At 41.3% G+C, this 27,304-nt stretch overlaps 1 protein-coding gene across 1 annotated transcript in view; it reads right to left on the bottom strand.

Moving 5' to 3' along the window:
* T265_14604 (hypothetical protein) overlaps positions 1-27,304 on the bottom strand; it is a gene marked incomplete at both ends in the record, with an annotated part of 78,313 nt that overhangs the window by 30,425 nt on the left and 20,584 nt on the right. The window contains 7 exons of the mRNA XM_009174372.1: positions 1,945-2,213; positions 16,385-16,664; positions 18,947-19,183; positions 20,756-20,795; positions 21,467-21,690; positions 24,146-24,324; positions 25,710-25,962. Of these exons, the coding sequence (XP_009172636.1) occupies positions 1,945-2,213; positions 16,385-16,664; positions 18,947-19,183; positions 20,756-20,795; positions 21,467-21,690; positions 24,146-24,324; positions 25,710-25,962 (1,482 nt within the window). The remainder of the gene's footprint in view (positions 1-1,944; positions 2,214-16,384; positions 16,665-18,946; positions 19,184-20,755; positions 20,796-21,466; positions 21,691-24,145; positions 24,325-25,709; positions 25,963-27,304) is intronic.

Below are 27,304 nucleotides of genomic sequence, written 5' to 3'. Positions count from 1 at the left end.
TCCGCGCAGGTTGTCTTCATTCATCCTTCAATCACACATTTCACGTTACGTGGATTTATTCGTTCAGAATCATTTCTTTCTTGTGATGCCCACGAACACATGGGTGGTCTGACGCGTGTCTTTAAGTTTCAGCTTTGGTAACTTGAATATCGTGCTCAAAATGTGGGTGTCATATGGGCAAATGAAGAGTCCAATTAGATATGGTTTGAGAAGCTGCGACATGGGTCAGCAAGTCAGCAACCTATCACGTGATATATAGTGCGTGATTGGTAGGACGTGTGTTTTGTCCTTAACCTGTCGTGTAGCCTTCGTAATAACCTGCAGGATGCGTGTTCCAATATTCCTAGAGAGTCAATAGACATCGACTTCGGGTGCTTCCTGAAAGGTGGAAAGTATTATACTATAGTGACGGTCAGCTGTTCTCAGCAGATCTGTTCGCAAGGAGAATTAAATCGCAGGCCAAATTAGCTACTGGCTCATAGAAGACCCAGTGGACAAAGTACAGTGACACTCTTGTAAGACATCTGCTGACGGGACCGGTAGTAACGAGCTGGTACAAAGGGATGGGAGCTGTATTACTTGTCCCAGCTCGGCCTAGCATATTTCCCAAACGCGTTCTCTGTAATACAGAATTTCTAGGAAACGTACCAGAAGCGACCAAAAGAGAGGGAGGATTGCTGTCCACAGAAACCTGATGATAACATTTAAGCCATATTTTAAGTTTTGAAGATGGACACGAGGAAACGAGCTGGGTTTGACAACCACCAAGCAAACCTAGGAAAACTGAGTAGCAAGCACTTAGGATGTAGCTACCCAGTCACCCACACACTTGACTGCTCAACTCACAGTCGCTCACCGGATCACGAGACTTGTCTTTTTTCATACTCACAAACCACCTCACATTGAGGTGACTCATCGGACATCGACTGTTTGCACCGTCTAGTGGGTGTAGCAACAACACATCTGCAGACGTACCACGTACACGCAAACAGACCTACGTATAGGAAAACCGCACATTGTCAGCACATAGTCAGCACACAAACTCGCGCGCGCGCAGGGAGCAGGAAGCCAACCACTATCCACAAGTCCATTGGCAATTATGGAATACGTGTAGCAGCCATATTGCGGAGAAAGCACGTTCCCGCCGTCCGGACTTTCACCAAGAAACTCTCAGGCGATAAGTTCCTCTTTTGACTTGCTCCCATTTTGCATTGTATTTGTTTTTATACGTCTGGCATCTCACAATTGTCAACTATACTAAAAACTTTCATTGGTGCATATGCCTTCTGAATTGTATTATGGCCATCATTAACAGTGCACTGATAACTGGTGAGCCCGATGTGACTCACAACTGACGTAACCGACGTGAAGAACGACTCAACAGAGCTGCCCACGTCGCCCAACTAGGAGCAGAGCCGCTCAGGCCTCACGGCGCCTCACTCACGGATAGTCAGGGAATACGTGTGGCTGCTACACGTGTTCCATAATTGTCCATGGACTTGTGGAGAGTGGTTGACTTCCTGCTCCCTGCGCGCGCGCGATTCTGTGTGCTGACTGCGTTCGGTTTCCCTATACGCAGGTCTGTTTGCGTGTACATGGGTGCGCCTGCAGATGGGTTGTTGCTACGCCCACTAGACGGTACAGACAGTCGATGTCCGATGAGTCACCTCAATGTGAGGTGGTTTGTAAGTGAATAAAGACAAATCTCGTGATCTGGTGAGCGACTGTGAGCTGAACAGTCAAGTATGTGGGTGACCTTGTAGTTACAAGAGCCTATCTTGTATACTCCCATAACGTTGAGGTTGTCCAGAGATCAGAAAAATTCAATTCTTACGCGTAACCTGTAACAGTAGTTCGTAACAACAACAGCAACTCCTAATAAGGCACCAACGGCATGCGAAAACTTATTCTCTCATCACATTATGTAATAATAGTTGTGCTAACCAAAGCCACTTTCCTACTGGTCCCATCCTCAAAATGTAATGTTATAAGATGGTTTAAATGATGAAGAGCAAATTTCCACCTTACCTCTGCGTCGTATTTTGCGAAAATCATCTCATAGTCAAGAAGGCTGCACGCGGTTCCCTCGAAAGCTTTTATTTCCGTTTCACAAGTCTTTCTCCATAGATAGCTGTAGCGTTCGAAAGGCCGAAGCTGCTCATACACACCCTGAAATGTGGAAAATCTCCATTTTGCTTGTAAATTTGAGCAATCTATATCCAAAAAAATGCCACTGCGATGGAAATTCGGATTCAGAATCATGACATACTGACCATAGGAACAGACAAACCTTTTCCTACCAGAGGTAGTCCGGTGGGGCCTTGTTCTATGGTGCACGGATGTCACATAAATGCAGTTTAATTCCTTAGCATACGGAAGCAAACCCATTCCGGATAGTTCTTGGTTGGGTAAAACTAAACTATCGACGTATTCGGACAATGCGACTGTTGCTGAATAACCAAGCTGGTATGAGGACGAAAGAACGAAGGGTCCTTCTCTCCGCGAACATTCAGGAGTTCCAAACAGGCTTTTACTGCTGTAAATCTATCCCCATTAACTGCGCACCGTTGTCCAGTTGCCACCAAATTTGGTTGTTCGTGTTTTTAGTTCAAGTTCAAGCAGTTTTGTAATTGTGATTGTAATTGTGATCGCTACAAGAAAATCTATCATAGTGGGCAATATTATCTCATCGGTTATTTCGTTGCGTTAATATTACACTCTTCAAAAGTATACTCAACTACTCGCTCAAGAAATTCAAACATGTGATGAGTGGTATCTAGAAGACCAAGCAGGCAATATGGTGAGTTACAGTTTGGAAAAGTGGTTTTCAAATCTGCATAGCTTTTTCATTGAGACTGGCAAACAAACAGACATTGTTTTACACCCACTGAAAAGATGAAAAAATATGAAAAGATGAAGAATATTTGTTTCAACAGAGTGTGGTTATTATAGTACGAAAGTTTTTCAGAGTAGAAAGAAGCCTTACTAACATGAAGCGTTAGGATGACATGTGACTTGGCACCCCACGTTATGGCGCTCTATTTTCTCCTGAGACACATCTGTTGAAAATGTGCAGTTGCGAAGTGCATGTAGGCGAACGTTGCTGGGTTGCTTGCTACATAAGTCACATGTTAATGTAATAGGAGTTTTATTTTGGAGACGGTCCAGATGAAATGGTCATGCATAAATAATTTTGATGTGCTTTAATTCACTGACAAGTTCAGCGCTGCTGAGTCCTCGTTTGAAATTCCGAAAGGCATTACTCACAATCTGGTATACGACAAGAATTCATAGCTCAGCTTGAACTGGCTTTTTTCAAATAGGGAAAAAAGACCTGAATCTCCACAATCAATTGGTTTTGGACATTTGTTCAATAGCTGATCGAATGGCTGCTTAAACGCAATACAATACCCGCCTTTTACTTCAGAAGAAGAAAGCACACTCGCATCTTATGTTCTCCGTTGGAACGGAGTGCAGTTATTTCGCTCGGTTATCAAACAACTTCTAGAGTAGCTTTCAAGTTATCTCACTGGCTCTCCTTCCGAGACTGATATTTAGGACTTCTATTTTGAACTTTCTCCTGTTCCTTTTCCTTTATTGGTTAACTGTCAAAACAAGTCACGTTGGACTAACTTCTTTCTTGTGATCAGCATAGTTGGAAGAGATATTATTTCCTGTACACAAAAGAAAGTTATTTGAGACAAAAAGTCGAAATCGGAAGTAACTGTTCATTTCTCTGACGCTAATTTTCCACGCATTGCAATCAGTTAAATGATCCATTCATATTTTCTGTTACACCCAAACCGTTTCCTTACAAGCCTGTTCTGGTTAGCTGTATGAAACTCTCCAGGTCAGAGACACCGAAATATTCATTTTCTTGTCCAAATTCCTATTGGATGACTGGCTATATAATTTACACAACCACATACATTATTGTACAATGAAGTGCTAATACACATGATTGGGAATTTCGAATAATAAGCCTTTGCTACTGATGGCCTAAGATACGTTCAATGACTAGTTGATTGTGCTTGGCGTCCACCAACTCGGGCGGTTTTGGAGTTTCTTATCTGTTTCCCTGGTGTGCCCTTACATAATTTGCAATGTTAACCGAACTTTACATTGTGCGCTTATGTAAGCCACTAACTACGTCTATTTAGGCACTTCCGACCTCAACTCACCCACTCAAGGCGCACAGATGTAGGCGATTTGGCCGGTGACGAAATGTACATAAGCTGCTCGCCCAGCTGATGGAACAAATCAGTAAAGGGTAATATAACTGTAGGTCAGTGTCGCACCTTGGAATAGTAAATTGTCCTGATATGTTTATTCAATGGCTTCGAATAAAAAAACGTCGTCCAAGAAAGTTTGAGAATACTCCTGAGGACACCGAATTTACCGACACTTGTACAATAGTCTTGCAAATTCTTATCCTATTGCTTGCAATCGCCTGATTCGTGTTTCACATTAAATAACTTTGCATCTGGTCGGCTCCAGCCTTTCATTGTTACCATCCTCATTGAGGCTGCAGATGTACGAGGTGTCTTACAGGTTTTATCCTTGTTATGTTTGTCTGGTCAGTAAAACTATTAGGATGTTGCGGTCCGCTCAGGTGATATTTATCGTGTCTGGGCAGTTTAGTTGACCCAAGTGATCAACTGTAAACATTCTGGTAGACTCGATTTTTGACACAGCTTCCTTTTGTGTGCAGTGCTTCTTCAGAGAGAGAGATTTACTAATAAAGAAGTACTGAAAAATACTGCTATCATGAGCGGACACCTCACAATGGCCAATCATCACAGAATCAAAAAAATATATAAATATTGCATCAGGAAGATAGATGGAAACATTCAATGTTAGTATTCTTGCTGCATTATCCAGATTGACGAAGGGAAAAACCGTGCTAAATCCCTCAGAATATGTTTACTTTTCACGGGAAATTTACATGTCAGATGTCGGTACATGAGTGGTCAATGAACATAATGGAAACTTGGACTGTGATTGGAGGACAATGTAAAGTACAGCTTGTCCGCACTGCTGGACGGTGGAAACATTCAATGTTAGTATTCTTGCTGCATTATCCAGATTGACGAAGGGAAAAACCGTGCTAAATCCCTCAGAATATGTTTACTTTTCACGGGAAATTTACATGTCAGATGTCGGTACATGAGTGGTCAATGAACATAATGGAAACTTGGACTGTGATTGGAGGACAATGTAAAGTACAGCTTGTCCGCACTGCTGGACGGCAGAATGAAAGACCTGTGTAAGAAATTTTCACGGAGCAACAGATCAGTCGCCGACAGTTTGGTTTATCGCTGTCCAAGGTAGTCTATTCGACGACAAAGCAACAGGATTCAAAAACACATTCTGAGAACGTTAACATTTGGGTGCGATTTATGCGAAGCGGATTTCTCCCTTATGAAGGTCATTAATATTTGCAGTTGAACAACGAAACACGTCTAACCTAATAGTATGACCGTAATAACTATCGCGACGGTGCTGAGACTATAAAATCTGGACTATTTACGTTCCATATCCAACCTCCATTCCTGAATTAAGATAGTGGATGTACGGGATCGTATATCTGTTTGTTGATAATCTCACAAAAATATCTGAGAAATATTGGTCACGTTCCGCTTTTTCGCTTAAACTGTGTTCGGAATTCCCCACAATAACCAGGATTCAAAGTCCAGTTTCTTTTGGTCAGAGACAGATGAATCAATGCTTTGAGAATTCCTGGGAATGTAGGTATTTTTGCAACCAACCTTTTGTGCTGAGCTGAAAACAGATGTCAGCATAGCTCGGAGCTTGATCATTTCCTTGTTCTCTGAAACCTTTTTGAAATATGTTTGAGAATCATCGTAAGATTGGTCAGCCTGGACACCAAGTGTTGATTTTCGGTGGACTGCTTCGTTGGCGTCGAAGGCGTTGGTAGACCGCCGCCGAGGATGATTCTCCTCACCGTCATTATTTTCCGTTTTTTCACTGATAACCTGTTACATGAATCGGAAATTAAAATAACTGAAAAATATTACATACGTGCTTTTAAGTTAGGAAGTAGATGTGATCCGGTTCGAGAACGGGGCAAATTATGAGGAACGCGATGCACTCATCACGAAAATAGTAGCATAAATTTGTCCACGGTCAGAAACGCACAAGTCACCTGACAAGCGCTCAACGTTCACTTTCGAACGAATCATCAGAAATGAGTATGCAAATGTGCCAGACAAACGACCACGAGTTTGGACGAAGAGCAAGTGTAGATATAGCAGTGGGGACTAAAATGACAATGTCCTTCTGTAAAAGTATACGTAGATACGCCAACGTCAATCTTAACAATAGGACGATAGGACTTGTGAAGTGTCATTGGTAGCCTGTGGATGGTGGACATGGTAGATCTCTTTGAATATCGCTATGGCTATGTTACATTAATTCCAGTCACTCTGTATTAAACTCCATCCCATTCGGCAGGTCTTAGATCTTCTTATCACAGCGTCCAATAACCTAAACAGGATTAAACAAAGAGCTGTTATCTGAAAATGATCACTGATCGGGACAAAATCAGGATTGGATTTCCTGTTAGTTGCTTTATACAAACCACGGAAGCCGTATGAACTCTGCGAGACATTTTTGGGACAAAATGGGCTGCTTTTAATTGTCTAAGGAAGCCTCCAATATATCCTTGAGAGTTCCACTTTTAGCCATACGATGAATGAAATCATAAGAGTACGCAGCTCCCAGCACGACTTCCTTTCAAGGGATGCTGTCAGCGCTCATCCACCAGATATTCTCTTCTAGCGGAAGATTTAATCTTTCCTACGGACCAATGACTACTGGATTATACGATACAGTACTTTTATGTCGTACGTCCTTAAAAAGTAAAAAAACTTGGAAAGTTGTGGCCTGCAAACTAGGTCACACGGTCTTTCGGTATGCCCCAACACAGACAGGAGGTTCTTTTAACGAAATAACGGGGTCCAGTTGCTGACAGTCCAATCCCTCCTTCCCCATGCTGGGGTTGAGATAGAGGGCTCTCAGGCCAATGTCTAAAACAGAAACAAACGTTTGGCATTTTCTTCAAACTCAGACGTAGAAACAAACGTTTGGCATTTTCTTCAAACAGTTATATGGTGATGGCTGACGAGTTGTGTTGTTTTTAGGTCTGTCTACTTGAGTTTCGTTTCGCCACTAGCAGCTTGTGACAAAACTGCCAGTCGGAAGTTTCCGGGTTCAAGACTGCCTGGAGTTGCTTGAGGTGCGCACTGCTGATGATGATGAGCATGAGACAGCTGCGCAGTGCTTTCAGGCTTTTCTGCCCAGCTTAGTTTCACTTAGAGGATAAAATCTGAGTTGGTTGCCCATGAAAATGCTACAAAGAAGAATAACCTATGAAAGTATCAGGTGGTAACAATATGAAATAACAAGCTGCTAATAATTTCATGATTCCATTCTTCAATATGGAACCTTCAGCGGCTTCAAAAGTCAAGATACTTCACTCACCGCTGAATCTACTGATGAATAAAACTGACAATACCTGGAAAATTGTCATCCTAATCGCAACCGATTGGCTTTTTAATCGTATTCTTAATAGTTCTGGCACCACGAAAATAAAACAATGGAACAAATTGCGCTTGAGTGAGATTTCACCGACAGTCCTGGGGTTTGGTTCGCCCGCTACTACAGAAAAGAAGGTTGGACCTTTCAAACAATGTTCGCATTTAGGTAAAGCCCACGGTTTCCAGCAAACTGTCTCTTCTGAATCTTTGAATTGAAGGGAACCGACAGTGTAACTCTGGAGAAAATATCGACTAATTCAGCCCATGGAAACACATGAGGCATCCACCTACACATTTTGGATTATCCTTTCAATGCGTGAACATTTGGTGGACGTCCATAGTAGGTCTGATCTCGATGAAACCCAAAGAAATCCCCAATAATATGAAGAGAGATAATTTCCTCGAAAGCCCCATTTCCGCTCCAATCCCTCAGTGTTGTTGTCCGGGAAGGGAGGAATAATAGATGTAATCTTATAAAGACCCTGATTGGCTAGCCGAAATTGACTTCTTTATGAATCTGAATCGTCTAAAGTGATATCTTTCAGCTAACATTATACTTTGACATACATCAGGAGTTTGCTAACTCTCAATATCAACCAACAATACCTCGTTCTACGGTGGAACATTGAAGAGCACATATCTCGGATGTTGAAAGAATTTCGCTGTGGTCGAAACAGTTGCACATTGCCCACCTAAAGCGTTATTTTGTCACTTAATAATTTTGCAACGATTCTTTCAAATAATTGTTTTGACCCTATAGAGCCACATTATTCGTTCACCAACACAGATCCTATTCCATCATGCCGTAACAGAACAAACCACTTTCATCCATCAAGCACGGTTAGATTGAGGTGTATGTACTGGAAATTCACTGCAGAGCAGATTATAAACTCACTTATTGCTTGCGTTCTCCATACCGGGATTTAATTCTTCCGAGCCACAACGCAAAATCAGATGAGGCACTGCGGATGTATCCTCATCACTACAAGGCTTTCTACGGTGCGGCGGCACTCTAAATGCTTCTGTCAATATGTCATTATTTTTGGTAACAAATTCAAGATAATCAACTTAGTAAGATGGAAAAAATAAGAAATACCTACTAGTCATTGTTAGTTATCTCACCTGAAGGATGCTTAGTAGATAGGTCGAGTTAATACCAATAGGCATTCTAAAACCTCGCAGTCACCACTGAGTGGAAATTTAGCCGAGTAGAGCAGAATTTCGTCGACATTAGGTAAAGTTCCAGAGAACAATTCGAAGTACAAAATATTCTTTTTATATTATGAGCCAAAGAGGAGCAGTAGGTGCCCAAATAAGTTCTCGCAAGTGATACATGCTACACATTAGGTAAAGTTCCAGAGAACAATTCAAAGTACAAAATATTATTTTTATATTATGAGCCAAAGAGAAGCGGTAGGTGCACAAATAAGTTCTCGCAAGTGATACATGCTAAATCGGTTCTGTTGTCACTTTTATAACATTCTAGGCACTCCTTCGCTTGATTAACGGTTCCCACTTCAGAGATGATATCTTTCATATTCATAATGCACTACTCATAAGGCTGCTGAAAAATTTGTCGACAGACCACGTCCGGTTTTGCCCTTCTTGGGGTTCATCAGGTAGGCGCAGTCCCCGGGTTTCCATCAAACTTATGTCCTACTTGAAACCAAATTGCACGAAATTAGCGAACTCCACTCATTTGCAAACCACTTTGGTTTTGCGAGAGACTCACCTGAAACCCAGCTGGAGACATCACAAACGAGAGAATCATCTAGGTTTCAGGTGAGTCTCACGCAAAAGCGAATTAGTTTGCAAATGAGTGTATTTCGATGATATCTTTTAGTTTGTCATCGCATTTATGATTCAGAGTTGACTCCGTACCAAGTGATACAACGTTGCCGTCCAGACGAGGCTCTTTCGACGGTGAATTGGTTGCACTTAGACTTACATATTCTTCGACAGTTTACAAGGCCAAACGATCGTCTGTCATCCAAGTGTTCTAAGGCAGTTTTGTAATCTGTCAACCGACAATACACTTAAGCCAATCGAAGCCACAACCACGCAAATAGGTACACATAGCGATATTTTTAGTGAACAAATCTTTCGGTTTTTTTCATATCTTAGCCATGTTGCGCAAGTTCCCTTCTGATTAGTATCACAAGATCAGTGGTTTTGGATTACCTTCTCGTAGACTGCGGTGGGTTAACATCAAGCTACCCATGAGAAAGGCGCATTTTAACTTCCATACCGTTAGCGAACTGCAATTACCAACTTGTTTTCATGAATCAGATGGTTTTGTAATGATAAGCAAGACGCTGAACTTCATCCAGCCTAATTCAGACTCTATGTGAGTGGGCTGTTTAATACACTTTGCTAATCAAAGTGGCTGATGTAGTGCAGAGCTAATAGGTATGCATTCCGTACAAGTGGTCAGAATGACTACCTTGCTTACTAATAGTAATGTATTGAAGTTTGTCATTTTCCAATTGAGACTTCGTCCTGTCAGTGGATACAAACTATACTGAAGATCTGAGACACACTCTGTACCTGTTTACATCCGTAGTAATGGACAGACTTCCTAAATTTGCATGCCTCTGTAAAAATCAGACAACCAGCGCTAACTCCAAATCGCATGTAGCGAAATCCGCTTGCAAAGAGGGGGATATGTATTACCAGGTGCGTGTTTGGAGTGTGATTATGTTGTATTGAACCCACAATAAACCCACTACTCAACTGACAAACGCTTATGTATCGAACACAAAATATCTAGTGGAAAATTATACGTCTATAGGAAAAAGCTTGAGTTAAGATGAGGCTCAGTGAATCCATCTATACCGGAAAGTGAGTAAAACACAAAAAAGGAAAGCTAATATTTTTGAAGAGCCACTAATAACAATCCAAATTGATCGATATTCATTCGCGAATTAAAATTTCAGTCATGTGAAGCTCGCAATAGATAGAAAATGACCGGAAACTCAGTCAACGTATAAATACTAGGTTTACATTGCCTATCTGTTAAGGACAGAGTTATGTGTCCGACGTGGGAGAAAGATAATGATAACTTGAAGTAAACGTCAATCTTGTATTTGAACACTACATATTAATGTCCGGGCCGAGTGGATATGGGCTTTCGAACGTGAACAACTCGCCGTGCATTTGATACCAACACACTTCAACTACTTGCATATGTCCAGTAGTGCAACAGGATCGATATATCAGACGTACTACGTTTGTTCGTCTGTCTACCCAACAGCAGCAATTTTGTTCAGATGTTGACTCGCCTAGTACACCTTATTTTGGGACTCCGAATCTCCAACGTTAACCAAAAGTAACCAATCATTATAGAGGTGGATTGAGCCATAGTAGCAGTAACACAACACATTCGCTACTCTGTTCAGAATCCAGATCCTGTCATCTGACAGTTGATTCCAAGTTTGTGAATTGCCCTCTCTCATCCTATTTCTCAATCCCGAATTTCCTCAGCCAATAAATCCACTTTTTTCAAACCCAAAAGGTTCTGGGGTGTGAAAGATCACATTGTTAAAGTGGAGGGAACGAAGCACCACATAACATCTCGAGTACACATTACATGTTATCCACACCAGGACGCCAAATGATGCGTTTACCATCCGAAGGACATAGGGTTGGCCCACAAAAAATAATTAGTGAATGAAACCTAAAAAGCGCCCGACAATGCATGCTTACTATGTTTCAGTCTACTTGCAACCAGAAGGAAGTGTTACATGTGAAACAGAACTGGTCTAACGTTATTCACGACACCATTTTGAGTACGGTTTATCACAGACAAGTGCGCATGAATATCAAGCTTGGCTAGAACACCCCACAACTAACTATCAGAAACACCAAGTCAGGCTGCGAATTCCGTGAGCTTTGGTCAGACAAGCAAGAAGGAATACGAAAGTACGTAGAGCTTGGCTTTAGGCTGTAAGAATAATGTGGCGTCAATAACGTGATATTCTCTATAACTCAACCTGTCTCAGATTTGCCAATGGTGGTTTTCTTAACATGAACGATTGATCTTTCGGGGCTCTCCGGGCAGGAGTTGAACAGTGACACCAGCAGTAGCAATGACTATTCTTGGCGTAAGTATCAGGTTGATCATATTCATCAAAAATAGTTCGACGCTTCCAATGAAACGGTTAGACTGACGTGAATAGTCTAACTAAATCGCCTAACCTTGAATAAAGGCAATTTTTGGTTATAAGTTGCGTGATGATATTGCAATAATGACTCCATTTTTTGTCCTTCAGTAATTTGGACGGTTGAACCTCAGTAATACCAATACTCTATAAGTCGAAGTGTTGTTAGCGATATGCAGAGCCGAGTACGATTTAAATCTCGGTGCCGCTTCTATCTTATGAGCCAAACACGACGAAACAGCCGCCAGACTGTTGATGAAAATCGAATAAGCATCTCAAGTTGCTCATAAAAACACCACTTCGATATCTCGACCAGTAATCCAACGGAACCCTGAGACAGCCTTCTAGATTGCTATGTATATGCATTCCATGATAAAAAAGAAGATATTAAAATTTGAGGGTTCCCTTTATTCAACAAGCAGAGTGAACTCAGTGGTTGGCTACCGTAATACTTCGTACAGCAGAATATCCAATATTTTAATTGGTTACGACCAGTTCTGGAGCCAATGTGGGATCCGGAAAGAGAGACTAATCCAACGGTAGGACAAATACGCAGTTCTTTGAACTGAAGAGGTCAATTGTGCTCGCCTGGTTCAGGATGAAGTGGGACAAGGATAACTTAAATTTCATTAGAAAGTCACCAGCTGACGGAACTTGTCAGAGAGGCAAGGACGTTTTGTACATTATAGACAGGAGCAAATTATTTGTCCAGCGAGTGCCGACTACGTTTTTCACTTATATTTGCGGTAGTAATATGTTTGCCCTCACTGCATGGCACACAACCCAAGAGTAGTAATTAGTAGTCAGAAATAATAAGTAGCCGCAAACGAGTGCGATAGGCACATCTGGTCCATTCGTTGTCTCGGAAAAATTAGCAAGATGTGTGTCCAGTTGAATAACGCTACAATGACACGAAAGAAGTAAAAAAAACATGCCCATACTGCTAGATGGCATTCCAAGAAAAGAGGCTCCATACTATGAAGCAGTACGGAATAAAAAGCCTGTAACATGGGCTTACTTTGAATTCGCTGGGATTATGGATTTTCAAGTCCCACTTTGTAACACTGTCAGTGACCAAGACAATTTGCTGAATAACTCCATTTGTCATGTTCTGCATGTATTCTACCGATGGCTGAATTGTTATGTTTGGCAGGGACAAATATGCTTCACAGAAAAAGTAAGTATCTCTTTCGCCCGAACTTCCTGTTGCATCTGTCGCATGAAAAAAGGAATGTAAGATGCGTGATATTTGCACGTAATTTAGAATGAGTGTCATGGAATATCGTCGTTTCTATCGTGTTCTGAATGGGATGTTGCAGCTTGCTTAGAAAACGTGTACTTTACCAACCAAGCTATCACTCGCCGTTCGCATGAACAGACAAACACGCCAATCAACACGTCTTAACAGATTGATTCCTATTCGACAGTAATGATAGTTCACCATAAACGTTAACATAGAAATGATGTCTATATCATCAAGAAACATCAGGGGGGGGGGGTATTCTGTTTTAGTGGAAGGAAGGAAGCGGCACACAGGGTCTTTGTTCGAAATGCTCAGTACATTTAAATACAAACGGGCAAGTAAAAGATGAGGCCCGTAATTTCATCATTATTTGAGCGGGAGATTTTTTGTTTCCACTACCTGAGTAGCCTGGAATGTGGACTTTGATTTGAACCATATATGACATGAATTACTCTCGGGTGCACCCTACACTCTTGTTGACTAGAGCCTGTCTCCGATTATGTTTTCCGGACTACCTCGTCATTTTCAATAAGGCTAGCAGTGATCTTGACCCATCGGCTTACACTGGTTCTGAGTTGATGTAGAAAAAACTTCACCAAATGATACTTGTACTTGGATGTGCACCACCCCTGAAAATTCCATGCTAGACATTAAGGCGCGCACGTAAACAAATACTCTGAAGTTTACTCTTGCCAGATCATGGATAGTACGCTCACCACCATCGTATTGCAAACTTACCGTAGACTCGATGAGCTGGCGCCATCAAGTGTTTGCGTAAGTTTTCCAGTGTGTTCCGCATAACCCTGAGCAGCGTATCTACGAAACGGTGGTGGTAACTATCCAATAATCTCCTGGCAGCCTCATCAATCCGCTTCTTGCAACGCGCTTCCTTTGTACGTGTTATGGTCGAGGCGGTTCTTCCTGACGCTTTAAAAGAGAAAGGTGAGAGAAGGTCAAATACATAGAATTGAGAATATGTCCTCGTTAGTTAAGACACAACTGGTGAGCAGTGGTATTGTATGAAATATAAATGTCTGTGCAATTAGGAAATCAAGCGGCTTCAATCCGTCCGGACATATAGGTAACTGAATTAAGGTATCGGTGACTACTGTCATCCTGGTTGTAGAACTGAACTGCAGCATTTCATTTCAGGTTAACAGATAGTTGATAACTGGTTTTCTGTGACTGCATCAGGTCAAAACACGGCTAATTTTGGGATAACATGCAGGTATATTTGTAACGCAGGTTGTCAGTCTATTCGGAGACGACAAACTGGGTCACATTTATGGGCTGTTCTCATTCGTGTTTTCAGAAAAGCTCACCTTAATACATTTCAGGAGATTAGGCCTACAACAGCGCCATGGCTGTTTTATGCCGGACTAATTGTTGACTAGTACTAGCTAGCCATGCGTGTTTGCTTTGGGAGAGTTCTATCTGTGGTGCGGGCCATAAGGTCAACTACCGCACATACTATGAATCAGCCAAATGATCGGACAATTTTGGGGTCACCAGTTGGGCGTGCTGATGGACTTAGACATTTTTTCCGGTTCTTCTTATTCCACTGAATATACACTAGGTACAGTTTACTGACCTCTTGGCTAGGCGCAACGGTATGTGGTGCGCGGGTCGATCAGCGTGTAGAAACGGGAAACAATCCACTTGTCTGAATATTACGTTGTGCTGACATTTGACCTTTTGTCATTGGATTGAAACCTAGGAATACTGGCAGTCTTTGACGCTTCATGCACTTTTTTATGGGAAATTGAACAGGGTAATATGGCTGAAAAATCGATATTCTTAGACCTGTTGACGCGCAAGTTTGCTCTCAGTACCTACTACTCCAGTGCTGAAATTGTCTCAGGATGCGCACGCCAGCAAAGTGGACCTCATGGGATTCACCTGGATCACAGCCCGTTTTGATCATTCGCAACCCAAGTTTGTCTCATGTTTTTATACCTCGTCAGATTTGTTGCAGTGAAAATTCAGACAGGCTTAGCATTACCTTAGAGACCCATCCGTCTTCTGTACGAACTCAGTCACCTCTGTAGTGTGACGTCCATCTGGGAAGTATTAGGGATGTTGAAGTTTGCATTCTGGAGGCTTTCAGCGAAGCACATCAAGTTAAATTCATTTTCATTTCATTCATTCATTCATTCATTCCATTCATTTTCATTTTTCAACGTTATTAAAGCACACGATTGGGCGATGGGACAATGCGCATTTTATAAAACAACCTTTGCATTTAAATGCATAGTTCTTCGCAAAGTTGAACCTTGTGAGGTCGAACGTAACCCTTTCCACTTATATGATTGAATGGCAAAAAATCTATTCAGTCAAAACTCTGAAGCAGAAAGTGAACCTTTTGAAGTATCCGCTACAACGGAATGATTGCCTAGGAATATTTCCAGCTGAACTATGAAGTCGCTTCATCTCCACTTTTCGATCAAATCGATTTGACAATTGAATTGCCGACGAGGGGAATATTGAAGGTTTTCACCAGAAAATTCCTTGAGTTCAGATGCCATATTCTTACCACATAAGAGCCAAGAGATTTATATTTACCAGATTGTTTACTTTTGGGGAGTCGGATAGACTGGTTGAATAGGGTGAAGCCTGTTTCATTGAGAAGACAACCTTTTATGTATCTATATAATATACTTATGATATTCGTACATATGTATATATAAAGAATCGGATGGGAACTTGGCAGACAAAGATAAGAAGTTGATTGCCGATTTGAGACATGAAATACAGTTCATGACCAACTTTGATTAAATGTTAACTCAGTTTTCATCAACTAGCCTTGCCAAAATGAATTAAGTCAGGGGTTATAGATCTTACTTATGCAAGTTTCTTGCGCAACACAACTTGCGAATCAAATCGATCTCTGGCAACTTGGGTGGCTTCCCATATGGTCTACTCGTATAGTGACGAAAAGTTTGCAGGCTAATTGCCAAACTCGCCCAAGAAAGCAACTGCAAGCCGAAGCTGTTTGTGTACTCATGAATTCATTTTTATTTGCGGGAGAGCTTATTTGCTCAGAATAGGTTGTAATTTGCAAAACCTTATTTATCTCCAAGTCCGAAAATGACTATCCGTTAAACACGAGTAGGGTCTTGAAAAATCAAAACCGTTCTTTATTTTCCACGTATACTGTAAAACTGCGTTTTCATTGGGTAGTTAAGATCGTTTTTACGTCTGACTTTGTTCCTATGGTCATTGTTAGCTGCATTTTGGTTACCTGTAATACCTCATTAGGTATCCGAGACTCGCTTCTTCTTTACCATATTGCTTAACGGAGAATAACTGCATCATTTGCTCTCCATTGGCTCGTGACGAACTTATCTGACATCTTTATCATTGTTTTCTCAACATCGGATTTGAGACGCCAGTGAACTGGAAATCTCGGAACCTTAACTCACCTGTCCTAATGTCTCTTTGTATCCCGCCATCACCTGAGACTGGCTGCTCACATTTTGTTTGTTTTTCCGCCTCAGACATCTGAGTAAGTCGCTGCTGGTAGTCCCCGGACAACATGTCGATCAGTTCGTAAACGGCAGCCTGGATGATCTGACTCTTGAGCTGCAGTGTTCTCCCGGCTTCAGCGCACAGGCTTTTGGTTCGCTCAGCAAACTGGTCTATCGACCAATAGTCTACTTTCGGAAGTTCACACAGATTTGTTTTCATCATTTCTTCCAGAACCTGGTAGAAATGACAGTGAAAATACGGGCATATTACCTGAAAGCATGCGTTGCTATTTGCTGCTGAAAAGCCATCCGAAATGACATAGGATGTGAGTTTTTAGACTTGGATTCCAGCCGGAGTGCCCGGTGAACCCCAACCTTGGGTACCTAAGTGATGAGGCAGAATGTTTGCTTGCCCGACGAAATATAGCATGAACATCTGGTAACTTCACATTTACTAATCGCACTGACTTTGTACCTTCCTGTTGGCTGGAGGAGTACAAATTTATGCATTCATTCCTTTGGAAAAACACTTTCACGAACGTGACCCGTTACTAGATCCGGAAATAAATTGCCTTGCTGCCTTGATTTTTTGCATCGTTAGTTCGTTCAAAATTCTGAAGGAATGGATGATCAATAAGATCTTTGGTAGAGTATTTTTACCAGTCTCGCAAATGTGAGACACTATCCCTTGCTTTTTGTGACGCCTTAGGCAAGTATAGATTTTCAGAAAAGTCGATATTAGTATACGATACATTACAGCGTCTTGACTGACGGTGTAAGTCAGCAATGATTAGCAATTATTGGTGGTTTAAGGGGACCTAATAACATTCTTTTTCAGATTTCTTCGTGTCAGTGAGGCCAGTTGAGGCTGAAAAGCCTAGAAGTATTGTACAGCTATTTCATCCTTATTGATGCCATTACCAGTGCGAGCCTTTCAAAAATGTCTAAGGGATAACTAATCACAGTGTTGATCAGCCACTCGTGGCTGAATGGCTATGTTCAACCACTTACCAGAGAGTCACGGGTTAAAAACTACCTGGGATTTTGTGGGATGCACACTGCTGATGGTTCTCATTAAAAGTGAAAAAGCTGTACAGCGGATTCTGGCTTTTCAGGCTTTACATGATATAATCTCGATTGAAAAACAGCGGTGATGAAGCAGGGGGAGCCGTTTTGTCTCTCTGTCACCCATTCTTTATTTATATACTCCCCCTAGTTGCTCGTGTGGAGATTTTGATAGTTTGTCCGGTTTCTCACAAAATTTAACATATACTCCGCCTATTTTGGAATGCCTATTCTCTCAACAGAGTGACCAATCTGGGACTAACTGGGTCATTTTAACCACTAGACTAGCTTGGTTTCCACAAACAGCCATCTTTTAGTGAGACCTTCCCAATGTGTTATACTTGATAGAGTCTACTGGCATTTGCTTACCTGACCTAAGCGCGCATTGTATTTTCTTGCTGCATATGGCACTCCGTTACCGTCACTTAAAGACATGCAAATACAGTTATGTTGTGTCGCACCCATCCAACTTCTGTTATTTCAGGTAGGTCCCCTTTTCTTGTCGACCTCGAACTACCTTCCGAACGTGGCTACCGAATTCCACGCAGTTTCCTTCGTGTACTTTCTAATTACATGCCTGTCTGTTTGTAATCATACGTTTCTATATCATTTTCTGTGTTATTACTTCCTCATGAAAAACCCACTGTTTTATTCTCCTTCTCTACGCCTATCGAGTGGCCTATTTTCGATCGCACATGGCTTGTTCTATACTGTCTAGCAAATCGATTTTTAGAACCTGCTAGCATCACTGCCCTCATTCGCGTATTGCTACTGCCTAGTACTTGATGAATACCAGCTTTGTATAGTCCAAATGTTTTAAGCTTACTACAACAGCCCAAGCTACTCAGGTCTTGCATAAGGCGTACAGGGAAGTATTAACACCGAAGAAAAAATGATCTGGTTAAGATTTTCTCCACGAAGCACAAAACTATCTTTATTTATAACAATTTCACTTCCAGTTCCCACACATTTTGCAAATGATTTATTTTGAACTTAGTTTGGATGTTATTTATGAGTTGACATTACGGAGGCAGTACTGTGCTCGATTTTGTATGACTCACTGGTTTGTTCACTGCACCTGGGTGGACAGAACAGTTCTATATTTTGTGTTGTCTGTGGTATACCAATAATCAACCTATCCGCATTTAAGTCATTCAACTTTTATAACCTAGACCGAAAAAAGTTGTATTATTGAGGTTCGAAATTCAAAGGCAGTTCTGTATTAAGACAGAAAATTACTTCAAAGAAAACTTTGGGATTTCAGTTTATGTTATATTCGTTACCTCGAGAAAAAACCAGGGTTTCTGCTGGAGCACAACACATTTAGCCAGGGGGAGCATATCAGTGCAGCATGCCATCAATATGCAAGGCATAGATCACTGTTATTTTGGGTTCTTTCAGACCTCATCGTCTCTGGTAACATGCAAGTATTCATTTGAATAGAAAATGTACAATTACCGTTTCAATTCGATTCTGACACAAATTTCTAGCACGAGTAGCGAGTAACTTCATTTGGTCAACGTATTGGGACACATCATCAATGTACTGGTCTATACCCAAACTTGTCCAGTTTAACAGTGTGAGTCCAGGTTTGAGCAAAGTCTGTAGCGTGGCGAATTGTAGACGCATTAACTGGACCCATTGCGGATCCAACATGCTGTCCAGCTGAGAGATTTCACGTAGCAATAACTAAAGGAGAAGAGAATAGGGAACCTAGTAAAATCTTCTGAAAAAAGACTCCTTCGGAGGATATAAACAATGGAAAGTCTTATGTTTTCGTGACCGAAAGGGCCATTTGGTCAATTGCTTCGCAATATGTTAAGGAACTTATTAAAACTTTGACATTAGAGTGGGCAAATACTCTGTCGTTTTGATAAATTTATCAAAGTTGCAACTCAGGTGCAATACAACACAGCAGAATCAAGTAAAATACAATACAATACGATGTAATGCAGTAGCACGCGTTAAATGTATTTTTTCTTCTGCACCCTTAGAAGGATCTGTCTGATGCAGTGTTTGAAGCTGCTAGCAGCCCGTAGGTTAAACGTCACTTTGGTTCCAAGTCTAATACAATTTCATTCGGTTGTTCAGGCCACGCCGAAAAATTTCCACAACTCTTTTGTTTCCTGTTTTGATTGTACGAAGTGATTGCGTCTAGAAATGAACTATGGCAACCAGCGAAACAGACACTTATTTCCGGTGCAAGACCAGCATCTGTATACTTAAGAATAGTCATTTGGCCCTTTTAGCACGGAGAGTTTACCATGCGTGCACTCGTCGTCCTGGTGAATTCTGATGACCATTGTGAAGTTTTATCACCACCAATTTACTTATATATTACTAGTTCATTTAGTTTTAAGAATTCAAATATTGTTGCGTGTTCCCTTTTATGACCCTGAAATGTGCGTCCCATTGGGAGTAAAGTTCGTGATATCTAGCGACCATTTTTTTTGTGTGTAAAATTATCTTCAAAAAGTTTTCCTCCTAAAGAGTATGCATCATTTGGTTAGTAGTAGAAGGAGAGTCCCGAATTTCCAATCGAGAGTTCCGTCCTTTCAGTGAGGCCAACCTATCTTCCCAAGTAGGAGCTCATCACAGTACTGATCAGACGATTGTGGGCGAACGGTTATGTGTACAATCTGTTGGCCGAAAGGTCACTGCACCACTGAGGAACATCTCGATATCTGAACATTGCAGATCTTTCCTATTCGCTCAAATATTGATATTATCTTCAAAGCGTCTTAGGAACTGATCAAGACGCATAATGGAATACGCCTGGATGTTGGTATCTGACGAAGGTGTGTAAGCGATGTAGTAACAATATAGTTTGTGAACAACGGCAACGGGAGAAAACAGCATGTAAGGATCACTTTTATTCGCATTCTGAGAGTTGGCACTTCAGATTGAGAAGCTCAGACGAGCAATAAGATGTTACATACTAATTAGATAACAATGAACTTCCATAAAATGATGGTCATGTTATCAATTTTTTAACATGTGATCGTTGCTTAAAACACCATAACCCGTCCCCTTCAGCATTTCATTTACTTTTTCATCTTCAACTGCTGAGCGAGTAAACCAATAAAATTCCCGGAAATTGCATTCGGGTCAACTAGTGGCGGTGACTAGATCAAAGGTTTCCGTTTGTTTTGCAGATATAGATTATTTTAGGGCTAGGACATATTTCATTCCAGAAAACCGCTAAAAATATTCGAAATCCCCTTCAACCTTTTCAGTCCAAATGCTGAATTAATTACTCACCAATCCAAAGTAACCACTTATGGGTCCTAGAAAATACCGCCTGATTCTATCTGTCAGTAATGTGCAGAGTTGTAGGCTTTCGGTATCTACAAATTGTTAGACGTTATGGAATACAGTGACAGGAGAAACTGCCGATGATACCTTTCTATATACAAAATGTATTTCGGGCATTGCTTGATGGGATTTCCCCCTGGAATAATAAATTAAAGACGCCTCAGCTATATGATGAAAATGCAGACAGCTGAGAGAACATTCATTCAACAGAACACTGATGAAGTCTTTTAGAAGTAGGACGAGACATTTGTGTGATATCTCAGCCTGCTTTGTAAACGGTGTTAACTAGTCTTGTGCATTGTCTACATTGAATATCCCAATATCAGCACTACTTCATCATATTCACTCTCTGCATAGTGCTACCGTCTCTCACTTACAAGTAACTGCATCTTTTTCTGCTAATCTGATTTTGGTCATGCTGCAAACGCCTATTGGTGAACACGTCAGGCGACCTAGAAGTAATCGTCGGGTACACTGAATAATTATACTGTCAGTCTAGGGACACCGTACTTCTCCATCATCAGAATATTTAGGAACAATGTACGTTTTGCCTTGGCAGTTTGTCAGTCATTGTTTTGTTTAAGGAGGCCGGTGTGAGCTAAGAAGTGTGTATATATTGAGCAGGGCCCTCAGTTCTCATTCTCCTAGCTGACATACCCACGAGTTTGACTTACTTTTAGTCGGCTGTAATGATGTTTAATTTGAACACCCTGGCGATTGATATCGGAAACAGCTTGAGGAACGGTCATTCCGTACTTGGTTAACAGGTCTATCTCTCTGTACAGTGTCAGCAAGTCCTGATCTAGTGCAATAGATAGTCCATAGCTGACTTCGTCTTGTGTAAGCAAAGGGTTGCGTAGACCGGTTTTAATTGTGGGGACCTATCAAAGAAAAAAATATCCAGTTTAGTTGATAATTTAGGCATGTGATCGTTAATACTGAGAACAAAAATACTTTTCTTGGGGTTCTTCTAGTTCTGAAGCTTTGCAAATGTGCTATAGCCTTAAAAAGTCGTGACCACCCTTCTGGCATGCAAGAGCGGACTGTAGCATTGGATGGAGAAATTTGTAGATCTCACTGATGGTGGTTGGTTGAAAGCCACTTTTTCTGTCCATGAAGCCTTACGTTTTGAGTTGCTGTCTACTTTACTGTAGTTTTTACAATGTAGTGCCCGTTGTGATGATATCCAAAATCTAGAAGATCATTTCAAGGGTTAATAAAACGGGCATAGTGAGTGCCATGCTAAGTAGTAAGGTCGTACCGTAAACGTAATACCACATGCAGTGGGAATCCATGAGTCTGTTTATTCAGATTGTTCATCTCCAGATGACAGTACGCTATCGTATCTTCAACAGAAAGCTTGATAAAAACTCCTTCAATGGTAGGATCACTAACAACTAGTTATATTGCTTCACTCTCCATCCTTAACAAAACTGCTCGGTTAAACATCTGAAGTAGGTCATTGTTGATTATCATCAAGGAAGGTTGCCTCTGTGGGCGCTCAGTCTTCGTTAGATCAGAGAAGAAAGCTAATCTCGCGACCTTTTGTTTTGAAGTCCATTCGCTGGAAGCAAAATAAAGCGGCCGATGGCAGCACTCATGCATCAATAATGCAGTTCTTATGCCTAAGTGCTGTAATCCCAAATTGTCTTGAGTATCCTTAGTTCACGATTCAGCAGCCCTCCATATTTCTGTCCGATTGTTTGGCAACAGTCAGAGTGCGATGTGTAGACTGGAAATGTGATAAAGTTCTTAGTCACCTAAAAATCAGGTAATTTTAATAAGAGCGAAGAAATTTTTTCAATTCCGATCTTATTCAGAGTATAGTTTGCCTGGAATCTAGATTTCTGCGATTCAAGAATGGTAACTGTTAGCTAACACGCAATTACATCCAACACTATTTTGTTTTCGTCAGTCCGTCTGCATCCCCTTTTGATAATGTGACTGTGAATAGGATCACTTGAAGCAGGATTGTGATTTCGTTGAAACAAGTCATTCGGTTGACAACAAATATAGGATAATTTATATCTTGGTGTGAGGTACTTGTTTGTTTACATCAAATTTTTGGAGTCTTCAATTGTTACCAGCTGCATACCACTACGTTCAACCCAGAATTCTTTAGCAGTCTTCAAATGTTCACCATGGTTTATAACAATGTGTGAACCCCATTTGCTGCGGGCAGCGAGTAAAGATGAAATATGAGGCATTAAAAGTAATTCTAGATTCCTTAATCGTTAACATAAAACGCGTTTGTGTTCAGGGCATGATAACATCCATGATGAGGACACAAAGGTCTTTCGAAAGTGGAGTGAAATGTCCGAGATCAGCTGTCTTGCAAGAAGATGTGCTGAGTCGACATTTTTGCGCATATGAAACCTGTTGTTTTGCCTTCACCAAAAGCGCCCTCCTGAATGCTGAAATTGGAGGTGTGTTTAGGTAATGGAATTTTGAACGGTTGGATTTCAGACAAGTGACCTATTTTCAGCAGCTGTTTTGCAGCCCATTACATCGGGTTCGGAAGTTGTCACCTCTTTACCCGCATCACACACTTGAGAAGTTGCTCGACTAGCCTCCAAGGGAAATGGTGGTCATAACCACAATTACAGGTGACCAATAGATGAGGTGTTTCTCAGAAAATTCGATTTCCTGCGGTACACACCTCTTTACCTGCATCACACACTTGAGAAGTTGCTCGGCTAGCCTCCAAGGGAAATGGTGGTCATAATCACAATTACAGGCGACCTATAGATGAGGTATTTCTCAGAAAATTCGATTTCCTGCGGTACGTGCACGCAAAACCAAGAACTTGGATCAGTGAAGCCGCAGTAGCCCATTACAACATTGAATTTCATCTACATTCGGCCACAGTCCGTATTTTCGGTGACGATAACGGATATTGTGGGCTATGAAATTTCAAGCGCTAAGCCACCAGTCAGATAAGCGGAGACTTGCGTCATCGATCACGAGAAGCTTGCTTATTAAAACTTCCATGATTCGAGTCCAAACATTCAGTCGCCTTATGCACCCATATATTTGGGATTCCAGTGTTTATATAGGTGATGTTGGTGAAGCCAGAACAACCGTTTTCGTGTGCGAAGAAGCGTTCAATCATGGGTATCACTGTGCATTGGATCTATGGATGAACTCTTCACGTCACTTGCAACGTCAGCAATTGAATTGGGATTTGATGTTTTTACGTTTTTGGATCATTTTTGTTGTTTTACGAATGACCGCATTCGTGCAGTTGAGGAAACTGGATTAGTTGTTTGTATCTGATCATTTAAATATTGTTTCATGCTATTCAAACGAACGATCTGTACACGTAGTCACAAATACCTGAGTTAACCAATTGCGGAAGTGTAGAACCTCGAATTTGACCAGTGTCTCAGCTAATCGATTATATCTTTTGGTGATTTCCCGAGCTTCTTTGGTTCGCATCAGTTTGCTGTGGTCTTTGAAGATCATCATTGGTTCCTCTATGCGTCGATAAAGCTGCCTGGCCCAAGCAATTCTGCCTGCAAGCCCAAAATTAGTGTGCAATAAGTAATTGATTCATGCAAAGGAGTACATTTATGATAAAAATAGCAAGGCATATAGAGTACACCTGAATCTATGTTTTTTAGCGTAAACTGCAGATCTACGCTGGAATTTTTGGGGTGAGATAGACCACCATGGAAATGGTAAAGAGCATACAATCAGACGGGACAGTATGTGATTTAATTCTAGCAGATTACATTTCTCCATATAGGATATAATATCTAACATGCCGGAATTTAGGACTTCAGAAATAGGGACATTTTCGGAACCCTTTTGGCCAAAAGTTCAAAAACAAGATAAAATACGGTGATTTGAACAAATTCACTCCTCTTGACTCTAAACTCCTCCACTAAGGATGAACCTCTCTATTAGAAATTCGCTGTAGGATTTTAAGCTTAGCGTTTCTTAATTTAATAGAAAAATATGCCATAACAAGCGTCAAAGACTTAGTAGATTTGCTCCGTAGGTTACCCCACCCTCCATTTTGGATATGGCGTCACGCCAGAAGTGAGCTCAGTTGTCACACGTTACGATAAAATTATTCAACTTGTCTTCTGTCATTAGGCATAATCTCCTAACTGTCGATTCAGTGGATTCGTACTTTTGCCGAGTGCTCTGATAAAGTTCTAGCTACGTTTTTGAGGTACAAGCACACTAGTATCCGGATGAATCAAGTAAATCTTTTTGAAAATGCTTCTTCCCAGTCTGGTGCATTTATTTTGTTTGGGTCAAATTAAACAGGTAAGGACCAGCTCCAAGATTCGCTCTTAGTAGAGTTCATTATAAGTGTCTATGCTTCCCCGGGGATGAAGGTTTTGAAACCCCGGCCCAGGGTGATGCCAGATATTTGAGATCCGAGTCCTGACACAACCAAGTAAATGCATTGGTGATGGGCTCTGACAAGGGTGAGACGAAATCCCAGTGAATGTGCTACGTTCTAACTCAAGAGTTATGTGGATACGACGTGTACGAAATTGCAGCTAATTACAACGGACCAAATAACGTTCCGCCGGCTAGTGACATGCCATAGTGAAAGGAAAACTTGTGTTTGTACGTGTCAGAATATACGACGTTCTCCTTCAACAATTTCCCTCAAATCGCCCCTGCCCCCGATCATATATTAACCCACCTGGCTCGAGACCACAAAGTCATCAATGAGTGTGAACACGACCGCCCGCGGCCGCTGTCAAATGACCTTTCACACTCTCAGTCACCTTTAGATTCAGCGAACTAAACGCAATGAAAAATGCAGGAATCTCCACCCTTTTTCCAAATGAACACGTTAAATTGGATCACACATGGAGGCCACTAAGCCGAACTGTGAGAAAGTGTTTTAATGCACAAAGGAAACGTCCACACTTACTCATTTCGAATGCCCTCAGCTTACCTGACACAGGTGGCATATCCCACAAGATGGGCGGATCCTCTTTGTGGCGTTTGTATTCGTTGGCTACGAGGGTGAGTTCCGAACTATACTGTCGCAACACCCTGAAGTAAGCAGATTCTACGTCCAACTCCGGCAGTTTTAAGTTTGTGTATTGCTGTAATACCTGGAGGGCACGCAGTACACTCGGAATCTTCTCCATATTATTCTCAAAATTATTCTTAAGTTTCATCTACAAAATAATAAACATTTCGGTAAAATCTGGGTAAAAATTATTTTTGGAGGCTATGTGCAGAGTATCCGGGATCTGCTAGATAGGTGTCCTCCATTGACAAAGTTGACCTGAAGTGGCTGTTAACCATCACAATATGGTTGATTAACTTGTTACTTTGAAAATAACTGGTAACTAAAGAAATGTAACTACGACGGGAGATCACCCCGAAGTTGCCCAACAAGGTCGACTTTTTATTATGATTATTTCCCCGCCGAAACAATTCGAGAACAAGTGGTGCTGAACAACGACTCCAATCACAGACAATCCTGGGAATTTGAATATGTTTAAATGTTGCACAGAGTTTGTATTCTGAGACTAAGGGGCTTATTAGATGACCGGAATTATGTAATTTTTTGGTTTCGTCTCCACTGTTGCTGTCATAGACAACCCGGAACCCCACCCCAAAAAACATTCGATCTTACCTTCGATTCGTCAAATGAAATACTTCAAGTAAGGATAGCTCTCTGTTTGTGACAAACAGCTTTTGATGAATGGTCAAAACCCCGGTCAAGTCCCGAAAACTCCTAATGCTACCAACAAGCTCAGAACGAGGGCTCGGAACGAGGGAAAATTCACGAGTTGCGTCAACAACCCGATATCTGCGACGTCATTACTCAAGAAGCTACCCAAAAAATGACCAACTAGTGTGAATTTCATGAATGAAGGATGAGTGGCACAAGTTGATGTCTAGTGAAACTGCTGATCAAGCTCTTGTGGCCGAAAAGTTTGGTCTTCAACTGCTTGCTGGAATATAGCGGGTGTGAATCCTCCTGGCGATTGATGAGATACGCACCGATGACGATCTTTTATGAAGCTGCTGTATAGCACACCTCTCGACATAGCTTATTCTCACTTAGAGGATGAAATTTTGATTGAAACGACAAAAAACTTATTTGGAGAACCAACTGATATCGCATTTGAATAGTCTTCGGAATTTTCGTGGAATACACCGATGATTGTACGCATTGGTACTCGATTTACCTGCATTGGTTCACCAGCTTGCAAGCACTTTATGTAATCTAGTTTTTCTACGTAAAAAGTATGTGCTAGAGGTTGGTGCGTTATTCTTCAGTTGGATTTACAAGCCTCAGCCATAACCAATGGAGCATTCTTTTGTTGGTATGGACTCAACGGAACCATCATAGCCATGCAAACTAAGGACTGAACCAACTTTGTGTGCATTTCAAACACGTTTTATCTTGCCAAACCTTAAATGAGAAGTTCTTCTCACTAGGGGTTCTACGGCCATTAGTTCGGAGCAAACGATTCTGTCATACTGTTTGTCAGTATTTTGCATTTC

The sequence above is a fragment of the Opisthorchis viverrini genome, assembly GCF_000715545.1.
Source record: "Opisthorchis viverrini unplaced genomic scaffold opera_v5_223, whole genome shotgun sequence".
Taxonomy (NCBI): Eukaryota; Metazoa; Platyhelminthes; class Trematoda; order Opisthorchiida; family Opisthorchiidae; genus Opisthorchis; species Opisthorchis viverrini.
This window is presented reverse-complemented; position numbering and strand designations above follow the sequence as displayed.